Source organism: Motacilla alba, chromosome 4 (assembly GCF_015832195.1).
Source record: "Motacilla alba alba isolate MOTALB_02 chromosome 4, Motacilla_alba_V1.0_pri, whole genome shotgun sequence".
Taxonomy (NCBI): Eukaryota; Metazoa; Chordata; class Aves; order Passeriformes; family Motacillidae; genus Motacilla; species Motacilla alba.
In genome coordinates, this window is record NC_052019.1 from 70,269,518 (window position 1) to 70,284,778 (window position 15,261).

Sequence of the window (15,261 nt, forward strand, 5' to 3'; positions counted from 1 at the left end):
TTGTTTGTAAATGTACATATGGATCTATTTGTGTATTCAATGTATGTTGAATGTTGTTGGTGGAAAATTGAGCAAGGGAGGAAAATCTGCAAAGCCAAAGGAAGGCAGTGGCACAAATAAAGGTGTAAATTAAAACAAGCTTACAAAATATTGCTGGTAAGGAGGGAGAAAGTTCAAAATTTGTCTAGCAGCACACAGCAAATATAACACACTGATGGAGTGGGTTGATTTTCTCCACTTACTGGAAGTTTCCATTCATAAATCATTTCTCTAAGAGTGTTATTTATATAACAGTAATAGTTCCCTCCCTTGTAGTGGGAATTTCCAGGTAGAAGGTAAAGTCTGTGGAAGAGGTTTCCAGTGCTCTCTAATCTCCCTCTCAGGAGAGGTGATGATGGTGGCTCAGTGACAGCAGCCCATCTGACCACAGTGGGTTAACACATTACATCATTTGAGAGGAATGAAGGGTTTTTACTTTGGCTTTTATTTCACAAATTTTCCTACTCATAAAAAAAGTTTTTTAAATGGAATAGAACAGGGATAAAATTAGGTTCCAGCTGGGAATTTATATAAATTAAGTAGTTTGGCTTTTCTTTGTTTGCAAAAAACACGCTGAAGTGATAGCTTGAAATACCCGAAAAGGAGCCAACAACATTACCTTAACAAACAGAGGAAGTCTATTTTCCTTGAAGGCAAAGAAACTGAATATATGGTGCTGCCCACTCTTTGTGAGTGGCACTAGATTGCCAAAGCAGTCAACGTAGATGGGTTTTCCTTCTAACACCTGTTGGAAAGGAAAAAAAAAAGCAAACCGTTAATTAACCCTTGTGAGGTGATTAGGATTGCTTCTTAAGGATAGCTCTACAACAGTACAAATCGGTTTCTACAATTGTTAGGACTTGTCAGCATTTACAAGATTTGTTATGTACAGTGACCAAAAATGTGTGGAAAGATTTCAGATTATTAAATTCCAAAGAGACTAAACTGCTAATTTAGTAACAATAGTGCAGTACTTTAAATGACAACAGTATATTACTCAGTGCCATAAATCCGGGGAAACTTTTAAATCTAGATTTAAATTTTGATTGACTCCAATTTTAGCATACTTGGTTAACTTCATCACCACAGTCAAAGAAATATTCTCTTCAGCCGTCAGAACTCAGAGTGGGTGCCTACTGAGTCCATTTATTTCAGCTGGATCTGTAGAGGCCTAAGAGCTTTTGAAAGGCAGGCCTCAGGTAAACATCCCTCTGAAATCTCTCAGATTGCTGCTGTAACGGCCCCTCCACATGTTTGAATATCACATCAGCAGCTCGGGAAATGTTCCATTCAAAATGCAAACCCATTTGTGGTTCATCCTTACTTTCCAGAAATTCAGCCTTGCCATTCAGTGTGATAAGCCCATATTTTATCTTGCTGATCTGCACAAGAGATGCTTGTCAGAGCTTCAGGAAGAGTGAGGACAATTCTTTTAAAGAATTAAGGTGGGATTCTCATGGAAAAGAGACAGAACTCAGCAGAATATGCCATGTAAGTTAAAGCACCTTCAATTTGTCATCCCTTCTGAGGAAGCTGACAGAGCCAGAAAAACTGCATTTAGCAGGCAGTTTGCTGAATTCCACACAGGAAAGCTTTTGCCTGCTCAGCAACAGATTTAATGTGATTTTATTGTCGTAAAGCAGAATATTAATCAAACCTGCTACTTAAACTCTTGGTATGTGAATGTGGTGACAAAGTGTGACCCCCATCAGCCTTTCTGGTTAGTGATGTGCATTTATGGGGTTGCTGGAAGTCAGGATCTAGCCATTGTTTTTGGCCCCGACCCTCTCCCTTTAGCCCTGTGGGCTGAGTTTGTCAGCTGCCTTCTGGGAATAGGGTTTCCTTATTGCTTTTTCCTTACACCTGACAAAAGTCCAAGTTTCCATCTTACCATGGCTGCTGATACTGCATCGTGACAGTACTTGTTGACAGATTATTTTTCAGTCCTTTTGGCAGATAGAAGGTGGAAAATACTAGTTTGAAAGCAGACACTAGAAAATGGAGAAAACTTAAAAGTCTTGCACAGTACCTCTACGTCCCTGCTTCTGGCAACTTCAGCAAAGTTTTCTTGTTGTTCTAGAGTTTTATCCACCTTGTCATCCGTCATGCAGAAACATCTTAACCGTGCTTCAATGGGATCATGAGATTTGGCAAACACCACAAATTTGGCCATGTAGGGGACACAGATAATTTCTCTGTATACTTGGGAAGCAAAAGTAACAGATTCTTGTGTCTGACGACAGTCTATCAACCAAAATCTGTAGAAGAGAAGGAAGAGTTGTGCCATCAGCAGAGAAGGAGTTAAGAAAGGAAATTCTGTGTTTTCCCATCCTGGCAACATTAGCTGGTAACCAGAGCAATGGGAGATAAGTCAGAGGAGTAGAAAAAGAATTGTCACTTTTGGTTTTTGTCTCCCACCCAAATTAGAGGAAATAGCAGTCAATTCCTTACATACAACGGCAAAACCTGAGGTCTTTAGGTGAACATAAATGACTGCGTCCACTGTGCAAAGTTGCATGCAAAATCAGAAATGATTCCTATGTGAATTTAGTCACCAAGCATTTTCCAAGGACTAACACGTCCTGCCTTCTTTCCCAGCTACCACTTGAGTTTCTCTGGAGCCGATGCCATTTCTGTTCAATAAAATCCACTGTGTGGGTGGAAAGCTCAAGTTCCCAGCTGGCAGATGAAGGCGGAAATCAGGAGAGGTCAGAGGCAGCTCAAAAGCTGCTCTGATCTATAGGGGTGTTATTCATTACGGTGGATTACATGGCATTATAACCCCAAAGCACACCTTTGGAGGGTGCCTGCTCTGCACTTACTCATCTGCAGCTCAATAACAGCAAATTCCATGCTGTGAGCATCTTAAGAATGCTTAATAAATGCACTGCTCAAAACCCCAGGCTGCTGACATTTGCAAGAAGGAAAGCATGTGTGCTACAGAAAGGCTCTGCATGCTGATCCTTTCCTTTTCCTGCGTGGGAGAATTATGCTGTGCTGGACTGCAACTGGAGAGGCCACATCCTCTGAGAAACCACCAGATGCCTCAGTGATTTGCTGTCCAACACCAGGGGCTAAAAAGCCCCAAAAGATATTAAGTCTTTTAAAAGCTGCAGCTCAGGAAACGGAAAACAAACGCTGTGCCTCCAAGTCTTCCGTGTAATTCACATGCAAGTATATCTCTTTCCCAAGCTCATCTCAGACAGAATTAGTTTTATGAATGGTAAAATTGTTGTCCATCATTAACGCTTAACTAGATGTAAAAAAAATTACTGTGAATAGCAAAGAGTCAGAAATTAGATTTTAAAATCCCCTTTTTAAACTGTACCAGCATTTCAAATCATGTTTGGGGCAAAGTAGATAGTAGAACATTCATTTAGAGGCAGAACCCATTAAAACCTCTACATAGGACCCTGCCTGTATCACAGAACATTACCAACAGTAATCAATTCTCATGTCATCATCAGGATTAACAAAGATCTACTACAAATATGAATTATAAGACCATAAAGTGTCACTCTCATTCTGTCTATCACACGAGGTGCCCTGCTGCTGGGGACTTGACAGTTTTAGGGATTTGGACCTCTCCAACTCTGCGTCGTGTTTCCACAGGTGGTTCTTTAATCAGCCTTTCATTCCTGCCTTTGCACAGACCTCTGCAGCAGCAGCAGCTGAGCTGAATGCACTGTAAGATCCCCCTCTCGTGGCCACTGCTGCTACAGTGGAATGCTCAGTTACACCCAACAGACACATGCATCAGTAAGGCAGCAGCAGGAAACAGCCCATTCTGAGCTGAGAAAGGATGAAAAACTACTACTTTATTTCACCTAATGTTAATCTGGAGGTTGGACTGCGAGAGCTGATCTCATTTTAACACTGAATCCACTGTTTCAATAAATAACAAACCTAATTAACAGCAATAACTGCTCCAGATACTGAATATTTGCACTGAAATTCATGGGCAAGTTATCCATGATTGTTTTAACTGTTTGCTGGAGTACACAGCCTAGATGAAATACTTTCCAGGTCACGGATTGCATCTCCTGTTACAGAGGAGGAGATTTTCGGGCATTTCTGTGATATGCATCATGGACACAAACTAAAATACATATGTACATTCATATATATTACTCTTTTTTTTAAATGACAATCTGTTTTCAGTAAGAGAGCAGTTAAATCTCAGCACAAGAACAGATGTATGGAAGAGATGCTTCTAGACCCCAGTTTGGCACACCTGGAGTCCCTTTCTGCCCGACTTCTCAGTTTTGGATATTCCAGAAGTAGTATCTCTCACAAGATGTATAGTGAGGCACCCAAATAAGGGATTTCTGTTTCCATGGAAATCTGAATAATGAATCAATATCTCTGCTCATTCTACTCTCCAAACTAAAATAACGTAACAGAAATATTTGTGGAACAAAGGCATGTATTTGAGAGTATTCCTGTGAAAGTCCTGTTTGGTTGTGTAGGTACCTGGCAGACACATTTGTCGTGAAGGAAACACATTCATTGACAAATGTCAGTGGTGTTGTCCCAGTGATGTCTTCCCATTGGGCAGGAGTGGTTCCTCCTGAAATGACAGAGGTTTAAAAATAAAATCAAAACCAAGCACATCTGCAACTACTTAGCTTCTAAGAAATTATTTACAGTTTTTAATTGCCATGAAACAAGAAAGTAATATACTTTCTCCACTAATGCTAGTAGGACTGGATGTGCTTACCCTGAAAATACCAAGTGCACAAATGATTTTTAAGTGATGAGCCCTGTAGCACAGGATTTAATTAATTAATTAAATTAAACACTTGCAGCTCATTTCCATCTCTTAAGGGAGACTGAAGGAAATGCTAATCACTTTGGAGCCATGGCGAGTCATGTGTTTAACTCCAGTATTTTCCTCCTAAGTATACTGCAGCAGTAAGCCTGCACCACGCTTACCCTGCCAGACAGAGGTATGTTGGTTCTCAAGAAACAAACTGTAAGGAAAATGGAAAAAACCCACCAATCCCCAAGTCTGTGATTATATTACACATCTCTTGTTAGTGCAAACAACAACTGTCATTTCTGGTATAAAGGAATTGTTTGCAAAGTAGCGTATTTTCACAGCTTCTCGCCCAGGTCAGGCTGCCATCCAGCTTCCCCTGGGTGTAATGAGTTCAGCCTTTCCAGCCCCCAGGCACTGACAGTTTCAGGCAGTACAGAGAGCTGCGGGAGTGGCATCCTACCTGTTATGCTGCATAGTAACCTTAGAGTGGGCGTGTCGCCTCCATAGCCGTTCATGAGCCCGTCGCTGGAGGCCTTGGGCACGGGAATCGTCATCGTGATGGGCTTATGGAATTTCCTTCTCCTGGGCTCCAGCGTGACTATGGGACTGAAAGTAGCCTTGTTGCCCAAAATCTTCTTTGTAAGTTCAGTGTGCATAGGTTGAGCCTTTCCAAAGCAACAGGAAAGAACAGAGCAGTTACTTGAAAACAGTTTAATGATGCGTGAATAACTGTATATTGCCCACAAACCCCTTAACTTTTCAAATAGCACAATTTCCCATGAAAATCTGCAGACAGAGGAACTGACTGCCAGTGAGAAGGGGAGACCTCACTTCTTTAACTTGCCCTTGCCTGCCTCTTCTTCCTATCTCCTTACTTGTTGCTTATCAGATTTTTACAGCATTAATTTAAGTTCACTTAACCAGTAGCAAATGATAACCTGGTTACTTTTTTCACCTGAGAACAAACTCTAGCTGTTTTATGGTGCTATTCAGCTAGTCCCAGGAGATTTAAACAAGCGCAGTTTCCTGGACAACGTAAATCATGGATGCATGCAGCAGCAGGAAAGGATGGAGAGAGAGGAAAGACTTCCCTCTCTGCAGGAAGTGAATTGTTACACTGGTTCATTCACACTGAAAATCTGTACATTTAATAATAGTTTAGCACATTTAATTATTGCAGCACATTGTACTTCTCTGATGCCTTTCATAAGAAGTATGTTTAGGAAATTCTATGACCTACACTAATATCAGCATCATCTCCAAAATGTCTTCCCAGAGTTATATAGAGAGTTAATAGGGAAGACTGAACTAACTGGAAAAACTGAAGCTTTACCACTTGCTTTGACTTTTGCATGGATTTTTTTTCTCTTATTACTTTTACTGGAAGCGTTGCAGACAACATACAACACGACAAGCCGGATATGCTGGTTGTCCTTTTAAAAAAGGTGATTTGTCACCAACAATAAAATCAAAACCCCGTGACCATTTGAGTGTACCTGGAGGCCAACGCGAATGCGCTTGGTGAGCGCCCCTTCTGGGAAGACTGCCTGCACCTGTGGGACCACGGTGCTGCTCAGCACGCCTCCCTCGGGCCCGATGAGGTTGCTGTCCTGCTTGATCCGGGACACCACTGCGAAGTACTGAGGGAAATCCCGGGTGATGATGCGGCAGATCCGCTTCTTCTCAAGCTCCTCTGGAGTGTCGAGTACTGAGGGCAGAAGAGGGGATGGTCAGAAGAGCAGAGTTTCACAGAAACAGTACAGCCACCTTCAAAATGCACCCCAGCTTTTCACAGTTTTGTGCAACTTACACAAAGTATTTTGTCTAGAATTAACGGAAAAAGGAAACACACCCCTGTGTTCAGCTAAGCCAGAGCAATCAAGAAAGAACAGACAGATGAAGGCAGCAAACAAAAGACACTGGCAACACCTCCAAAATCAGCAGCCAAACAAGCAAAGGGATTGGTTCCAACCCCTTCTCTCACACCTATTTACACTGTTCTGAACTAGCATCAAGCAAACAAACCTTCAAAACACTATCGAAATATGAGTTCAGTTTTAATGCTGTGAGTTCCCTTGTTTACTTTGGGATTTTTTTTGAAAAAAAAAAACAAACTAAATAATAACAACTTTTGCAGCTCCTAGACAGCCCTAGGCCATTCTGTTCTCTCAGAAAGCAAGAGTACCCATGACTGACATTTCCTCCCACACATGGAGCTGCTCCGAAAGGATCAGTAAGATAATTGCCTTGTTTTGGAAAGTTGTTTGCTATGGAAGCTTTTTGTTTAACACTGCAAAAAGGAACAGGAGAAAACACAAGTCTGGAGTCTACTGTCAGCTTCACAAAGATCGACATCCTGCCCCACTGCCTCAGCAGCCCATGCAAGGGAAGCGAGCACCATGGTAAAAGCTGCTACGCCCAGGGTACAGCAGGAACACAGGAGCAGGGTAAGAAACCCAGTGCCACTGCATACCTTCATCCATCCCATTCAGGATTTCGTTCAGTTCATCCTCAGTGTATTCACAGAAATGCTCCTTCCAGCTGTCCCCGTTCTCGCTGCGCAGGATCACCAGCTCTCTCTCCTTGCCACGCAGGGCAGCAAAATGGGGAATCTCCACAATCACGGGCCTGGCACAGCAACACAGCGCATTAAAGGCACACAGGAGAGAGGAAGAAACAGGATTAACAGCAACTCTATTCAGTCTGCTACAAAGTGACCTGGAATTCTACCTATTTGGCTGGAATACTTTGGCATAATCCTAAACTAGTAGGTCACTAACACAGACTAGATTGTTACAGGGACCCAGTAAGTGCTGAAGGACAGATGAAAAAGTGCATTCACCTCTTTCCACAGTGTGAATGAGATTTGGTAAGATAATAGTGCTTATCTGGAAATTTGGTGATTGTTTTTGCAAATCCATCAAAAACTCATGCTCATTTTATTTGTCACTACTGTCTGGGTTAACCTGTGCAACTTCATTTCAAAGAGAATCTACTGTAATGCATAGGAACAGTGGGACAAATTCTGATCTCACTTATACTAGTGCAAATCAGAATAATTTCATTGCAACCTGGAGGCGATTGCGTCCTGTGCCAATTTCACTTTGTAATTCTATATATTCCAATGAATTTATTCCTGATTTACACCCCGGGAGAGATACAGGAAGTCTGAGGAGATTGATTGGGTTACTATTGCAGTATAAGAGATAAGAATTTGCCTTGTTGCCTTATAAGTCAACATCTGCACCAGCATATGCACTCATATATATATATATATACACACACACATATGTGTACATATAATATATCTGCATTGAGATATACATATACATACATACTCTTAGAAATAAGAGAGAAGATATAAAGATAATTGTAGATACGCTTCTCTAATTAGAGGACTCACACAGGTTACCAGGTATATAATAAATGCCATGTGTTCTATCACACCAGTGGTATCCAACATATAACTTACTGATTGATCAGTCCTTGATACAAAAAAAAGAGTTTAAAATTTACAGTAGATTCTTTTTTTTTTTTTTTGTGGTCCCAATCCAGGTTGCTTTGCTACAGACATCAAGCACAGAACTAGGAAGATTTCATGCCAAAACAAAAATGAAGGCCACAGTACTTGAAGAAAAAGATACAAACATACCACCAAAACAAAACCACAAACCACAAAGGTTGAAAAATGGTCCACTAAGGGTTAAGTGTACAAAATCTCAAATGATAGAAAGGGACAATATCATGGGCATAATGACATAAAAAAATCATATTGCAGAAGGAGGAGAAGAATGGGGAGGTCAGCATCCATCAATTTGTTTCAAGTCTCTCCTACCCAAGGAATTTGGTCCCAGGAGGCCCCAGCTGAAGGATTCGGCTGACCAAGCTTTCTCCCTCATTAAGTGGGGGAGGAGCCGTAGGCAGATGAAGTTTACTGAGTACATCCAAAGCAGCAGTGAAAGAAAGAACATAAATAAACTTTATTTATTTTTTGTGCCAGAACGCCAGTGCCACTGTCTGGTCCACAGAGTGGAATTAGGCTGTACACTGCATAAGCTTTCATCCTAGCCATGACAATTTGGCGACCCAAATCAGAAAATCAGATTTGTTAATTTAGGATCTTTTCTTTCTCATGGGGGTTTTGGCCGTGTACTCGATGGGAGCAGGATCTGGACCTTAGAATGCACCCCTGCAAACAGCACAGTGGTTTTCTGATCTCACTGCCAGCACAACACCTTGGAAAAGGCTTCCAGGAAGGGCACAAAGATCTGAGAATGAATAAACTACACTATATGCCTGTCTTGCAGGGGAGACACCCATATCAGATAGGAGAACCATTAAAAAAGAATGGGAGACATACTTAAAATCCATTTGTGTGTGACAAAGATAATGGGAAGACTGAATGTGACAGCACAGTATTTCTTCTGCTCTTTAATTTTCTTTCTCCTTCTTTTTAGAAATGACCGAGATGTGAAAAGAATAAGTGGTAGCACTAACAAAGATGGTGACTCTGATGACTGCCTATTAGAAATGGATTTTAAAGCAACTGAGTTGTTTCCAAATGGATTTAAACTATTGGTGTTTCCAGCCACTTCTTTTACAGTTTCTGAATGAAGTTTTTTACTGCATAGAAGGGGTTCCTTCAATCATCCACTTTTGGATGTCACAGTTGATGGGGAGAATAGCTGGTAAAACAAATTTTCAAAAGTGCAGATAAGTGCTGCTTTCAGGTGAGTATTGCTAAAATGAGCTCAGCAGCAGACAAAAATCTGATCTTTCTATGGGCTTTGCAGGATAGGAAGAAAGAAATGGCCAGGAAAATCCAGAGTTGTCCTACTGTTTAATTTAGCAATTTCAACCCCAGAAAAATCAACAGCACTGCACTTCCCTGATAGTCCAAATTTCCGACACCACAACACAAGACTCTAAAATAAGCTCCTGGACCTCGTGTTGTGCAGGTAGCAGGCTTCACGTTTGGGGGTTGGATCAGCGCAGTGCTATTAATTCTTTTAATATAGCACGAGCTGCCTTTTCTGGCTGCAAAAGTCTTTTCCCACTCTAATATCACACCACTGAGCAATAATTATATCCAAGGAAGCACATTAACCATAGCGCTGATGTTTGAAATACCCGTGTTGAACAAAAAGGGGTAAAAGCTTTGCGACTCGCTCCCTGACAGCCGCTCCGCGTTTCACGGGCCGCTCTGTTTGTCACCGCGTGCTACAGCGATCCTTTGCGGTTCAAGTTTGCCAAAGGAACCATTTCAGCGCAACGCAAACACAGAAACAGGCTGAAGGTTTCCCTTCGGGCCGTGCGGCCCCCCTTACCCAAGGAACTGAGCCCCAGAGGGTCCCACTTCGATGAGGCGGCTGGCCAGCCCTTCTCCCTCCACCATGGGCGGCATGGTGGCCAGCCTGTGGCGCTTCACCAGGCGGCACGTCACGCGCGTCGGCGCCGTGCACTTGCGCGGGGGGATGATGATGCGCAGCCCGTTGTGCCGGCAGCCCCGCATGGCGCCGCCGCGAGCGTCCACCATGAAACTCACCAGGAAGCTGCAAAACCAGGGCAGACAGTGAGATCCAGAGCACACCACCAGCTCCCTCGGTTACGTTCCACATACGTACAAATGACGTACGTAAACAGAGCTCTTGCTCGAGAGGTACAATGAGAAAAGGCCTTTCTCCAGTGTGAAGCACCGCATCATGCTGAGCTCACTATTAATTAAGCTGGCAACTGCTACCCAACAGTTTTTCACAGAAAGTCATATGTCACAGGGCTGCTGTTGTTAAAATACCAGCAGACACTAATAAATGTGAATACGTGTACCTATTGCAAAGTGCAAATATCACTACTCTGTACCTGCAAGCAGCTGTATTTAAAGTGGGCACTCTTTAAATACTTCACGAGTAAATACCTCTTATTGGAAAAAATTAGTTATGATTCAAAAATATAAAGCCAATTCTGATTGGATGGCTCAGGTATTTTACGTTTGGTTTTTTTAGATTCTCAATATAATTTTCTAGTTATTTGATAAACTATAATTTCTTAGAAAAATTGGTTTGGATATAAAAAATAATCAAATTTCATTCTGGAATGCATGAATGCAATTCATACTCCATCAGTGGGGTTATCACCTATTTATATAAAAAAAAACCCAGTATGTTGTTATGATTTGAAGGCAAATCTGGGGTTTGGTCAGATCAGAAGACTTAGAGTCACTATATAAAAGGTTTATTTATGGATTTTGGGTTTTCTGTGTTACCTTGCACAGCAATACAGGAAAACTTAGAGATGCAGAAAGCCATCTACAGGAAGCTTACTTCTAGCACAGGGTAAATTATTTATTCCTTTTGCTTTAAAAGGGAGAAAAACATTTCATTTTTTTTGTAACTTCTCTTGTGCTGAATTTTTTGTAGTTCCACATATACCAACGGGTCAATTTTGACAGACTGGGACATTCTTCTACACCTGGGAAAGGTGTAGAACTACTTCCAATTTTATTTTTCCTGTTTGATTACAGGATCATGCCCGATGTGGGATGGTAATGTCAGGTTGCTGGAAGTGAAAATAAGAGTAGATGAGACAGAACGGTGTCAGGCCTACTTCTAGCCACTAACATAGAACCAGCACAATGGGGAGTCACAGAAATGCTACTGAAGGACCTGCAATAGAGAAAAGCCCTTATAACAGGAGTAACAAATACAGGGATTTTTCCACTGCCCCCTTGACCGTTCTGTGCAACAAACATTGCATCCATTCATTGTCCACACAGCTACAAGAATTCCACATGCTGTAAAAACACAACACTCGACACACCGTGCAGGTCAGAGATGGACGATGGGAAGGAGCCACAAGCGCCAGTCGGAAGCACACCATGCACCACGGATGCCAGTCTGTCTCACACATGCAGGCTCCTAGTCTACTGCCATTCAGATACCTCTAGGCTTTGCTTAGGGTAAAACTCTGGGAAGTACAACCATTAGCTCATTCCTTAGAGGTTGGTGTTTCTGTGGTTTTAACAAGGGGGAAAAAAAGAAAATGAAAACATTTTACAGCTTCAATTGTCTGGGGATTTGTTGAGAAAAAAATGGGAGCTTCCTTCACAAAATACATTCTTTGTACATATTAGAGCACAGATGAAAGAAGAGCTTAAGAGACACTAAATGCTCGATTGTTGCACTAATGCTCTTGGCTTGCGCTGCAATTGCGCCTGAAGTACACGACGTAGTGTTATCAAAAGGTTCTGCGTGATGTTTCAGAGAACATGTCCAAGTCTCCAGTACAATGGGCATGTTTGAGGCAGTCAATGACACTGCTGGAAGAAGAATTTCTCATTTGAAAGCTACTCCTAAGAGCAACACAAACACTCCCCCACAACTCCCAGAAGCTAATGAGAGCTCTGACTGAATGAAAGCAGCATTCTCATTCCTCACTGTGCAAGCTGTCATAAACACAATATTTAGGATTCAGTTATTTTCATTATTGACATATACTCAGGACTGCATTCTTTAACACCAGGATCATCTTTTTTTGCTGTCCATCACTAAAATATTAGTGCTGGGTCACCCGCTGTCCCAGGTTCTCCTTAGCTTATCTCCCTGCTTGCCTCAGCAATGCCAAAACCACTATTCACTGCTGGAACACAGACACATCAAAGGTGAGGATCCAAACAAAGTCATCTCCCTTCTGACCCTTGTGGGTTCTTTTTGTAGTATGCTTGCACTTCCTTCTTTCAGTTTGAGCTTACTGAATGTGCCTGGTGGGTCACTAAACTTATCACAACGTCTATCTCACTTCAGCCCTCTCTCACTGGAACAACCACAGCTCCAAGGAGTGGAAGAACAGGCAGAGCTAAGTCTCACTGGGAGGTGGGCAAAAAGGTAACAAAGATAACAGTGCTAGGATAAAACCAGTAGGATATTATTATTATCTGTAAAAATGGCTGTTTCTGTCATAAAGAAGATCTAAGGTTGTTATTCAGACAGCACAGAAAGATTAGTGCCAATTATCACATGAACAATGGAGGAGCAGTTCCCAAACCCAGCTATAGAATATGATGGAATTGCTGGAAAAGAGATTTTGGAGAACTAGCATGAATACAAGTGCAAAGGAAAGAAACTGAAGGGGAACATTTCTGAGCTTTAGGACTGTACCATAAAATCCTGGAAGGCCAGAACACTGACACAGGGTTTGCAAACACAGAGTGTAAAAATACATCCTTGTCCACTATACCACTCTGCTACTTTCCCATCTTTTTACTACATTTATTTTTTCATCCACTTAGTTAATAAAATTTTTTCCATCCTTTTTTTTTTCAATCAGCACATTTCACATAATTTTGGCAATGCAAGAGAGTAAAGCAAATAATTCACAAGAAAGCCTTTTCTGAATCGCAGCAGCCATTTCTTCTGCCTATTTGCTACATAATAGGGCATCTGGATGGGGCAATTGCTGTTCCAGGACCGGAAAGCTTTTCCCTTTTGAAGGACTGTGTCTATCAATATACAAATAATTCATACAAAACTACTGCATGACATAAAGCACGCTTTCTGAAGTGTGCATTTACGAAAGTGAAAAATTTGTATGACTAATATGGAGTAAATGTAAAATTCAAACTAATTATTTTGTTGCCCACGCACACAGATATTATTTTTCCTCTTCCACCTCTGTTACCAAGTGTTGTTAAGTGACGTGACTGAGAGAGGAAGAGACTGCACTCAACAAAAAAACACTAGCAGGGATAAATGGCAGATGAAGCCATCACTCTGGGAAGTGATACCTTATCATACTAAATTCCCATGGTCAAAAAGAAACTAGCGCATAACACTAGCACATGAAGAACCCTAACATTCCATACACTCCCTAAAGCTAAGCAGCAAACTTGGACCTTGCTCCATGTTCCAGCTGCACGGAGCACTACTACAGCACTACCAGCCACCTATGTACAGAGAATGAAGGGGAGAAGGATCATTAAAGAGAACGCAGATGGCAGAGAAGAGTTCAAGAGGGGGGGGGGAAAGAAAGAAAAACCCAGTTAATATAAGGGATTAAATTAACTTTAACTTAAAATTCAATTAAGTGATGACTCAAAGTCAAAGCAGATTGCAGGTTAAAACTGCATCTTTCTCAGTACTAAGACAGCCTTTGAGTAAGTTTCATTTTTAGTTTCAAAGGTTCTGTTAGAAGTGAAGCATGACACAAACATGTGACCCTGGCAGTCTCGAAAACCGGATCAACACTGAGATTCCCTGAGCTTTGGCAAGGTGGTAGTACAATATAAAAGCCAGATTGGGGAAACAAATCAGATTTGGGGAAATCATTGCCTTCTCTCTTTTAAAGAGAATGAAGGGAAAATCAAAATTATTTCTCAGAAGAAAAAATAAAGTACAACAGCAATTCTCTTTTAGGAATCAGTTACCGACTGCAGGGGAGTCTATACATGTTTTGGTTAAACACATAGCAGTCAGCTCCAGCATCATCCATTCTTTCTCAATTTAGCAATCTTAGTCATAAATTAGAGGGGCCATTTCATCCTCTTCAATTTTAGAGCAATTAAGAACTACATGCTTGCCATATGAAAGACATATCGAATAACACTGGCTGTCGCGGCCTTGTGGCTGAGTACACACAAAAGGCCCCTAAATCCTTCAGGCCATTTCCACACCTGCTACAGAAAACAGAGCAAGCAGGTCTTGGGGTTTCTACTTGATCAAAACACAGACAAAATATATTGGATAGAAGGGGCAAAAAGTTGGGGAGTATTTTCATGAAATATTTGTATTTTAGATCTCAGCCTGAGTTATTCCCTTTGCTGATTTTATTAATATAGAATTAACTTGGGTTTATTCTGTATCTATCCTCATGTGATAACAGCAGGGTGAACAAAGACACTGGAAAGTGGATGTGTCGGTGCTGGAGGGGGTGAAGGAACCCACTTGTGTGCTTTGTGAGGAGTCCCTACTGCGTCAAGAGCTTCGCAGAGGCAGAGTTTCAGGCTGCCGTGACCACAAGCGTGGGGGCACTCATTCTGCAGAGTCATCAGGAGAGCCATGCAAACCCAGCAGGTCAGAGGGCTTTCTAGGACAGGCAACAGTTCTTGGAACACACAGAACCAAACTAGACAAAGTCTCCACCACCACTTCCATACGCTGGGCTCGGGCACGGTTCTCTTCCCAAGCAGCTGCGCAGGCACACATGCGCTCAGCAGACAGCGGGGAACAAAGCTCCAACCAGAGCACACCCGGTGTAGACACAGTCAAAAACTTCTCAGCACACATTACGTCAATTGATAAAAGAAACTGGGAAACAAGGAGATAGCAGCATTCAGTGTTAGTCGCAGTGTGAAGAAGCAGAAACAAACAATCGGGGTGCTCCAGCCATCGGAAAGTGTTCAGCGGGAGAAGGAAGGCAGAGAGAGGCTGAAACTCAGAAAAAAGGCCTTGGTCCAGCTCCCACTGAAG

At 41.9% G+C, this 15,261-nt stretch overlaps 1 protein-coding gene across 50 annotated transcripts in view; it reads right to left on the reverse strand.

The window, feature by feature from the left end:
- ANK2 (ankyrin 2) overlaps positions 1 to 15,261 on the reverse strand; it is a 277,263-nt gene that overhangs the window by 27,576 nt on the left and 234,426 nt on the right. For 35 of the 50 annotated variants that reach the window (XM_038134945.1, XM_038134950.1, XM_038134935.1 and 32 more), the window contains 8 exons: positions 10,129 to 10,353; positions 8,637 to 8,735; positions 7,275 to 7,429; positions 6,298 to 6,509; positions 5,262 to 5,466; positions 4,513 to 4,609; positions 2,069 to 2,297; positions 659 to 784 (listed from right to left, as the gene is read on the reverse strand). In XM_038134945.1, the coding sequence (XP_037990873.1) occupies positions 659 to 784; positions 2,069 to 2,297; positions 4,513 to 4,609; positions 5,262 to 5,466; positions 6,298 to 6,509; positions 7,275 to 7,429; positions 8,637 to 8,735; positions 10,129 to 10,353 (1,348 nt within the window). The remainder of the gene's footprint in view (positions 1 to 658; positions 785 to 2,068; positions 2,298 to 4,512; positions 4,610 to 5,261; positions 5,467 to 6,297; positions 6,510 to 7,274; positions 7,430 to 8,636; positions 8,736 to 10,128; positions 10,354 to 15,261) is intronic. The other 15 variants (XM_038134985.1, XM_038134982.1, XM_038134986.1 and 12 more) reach the window with 1 other exon arrangement.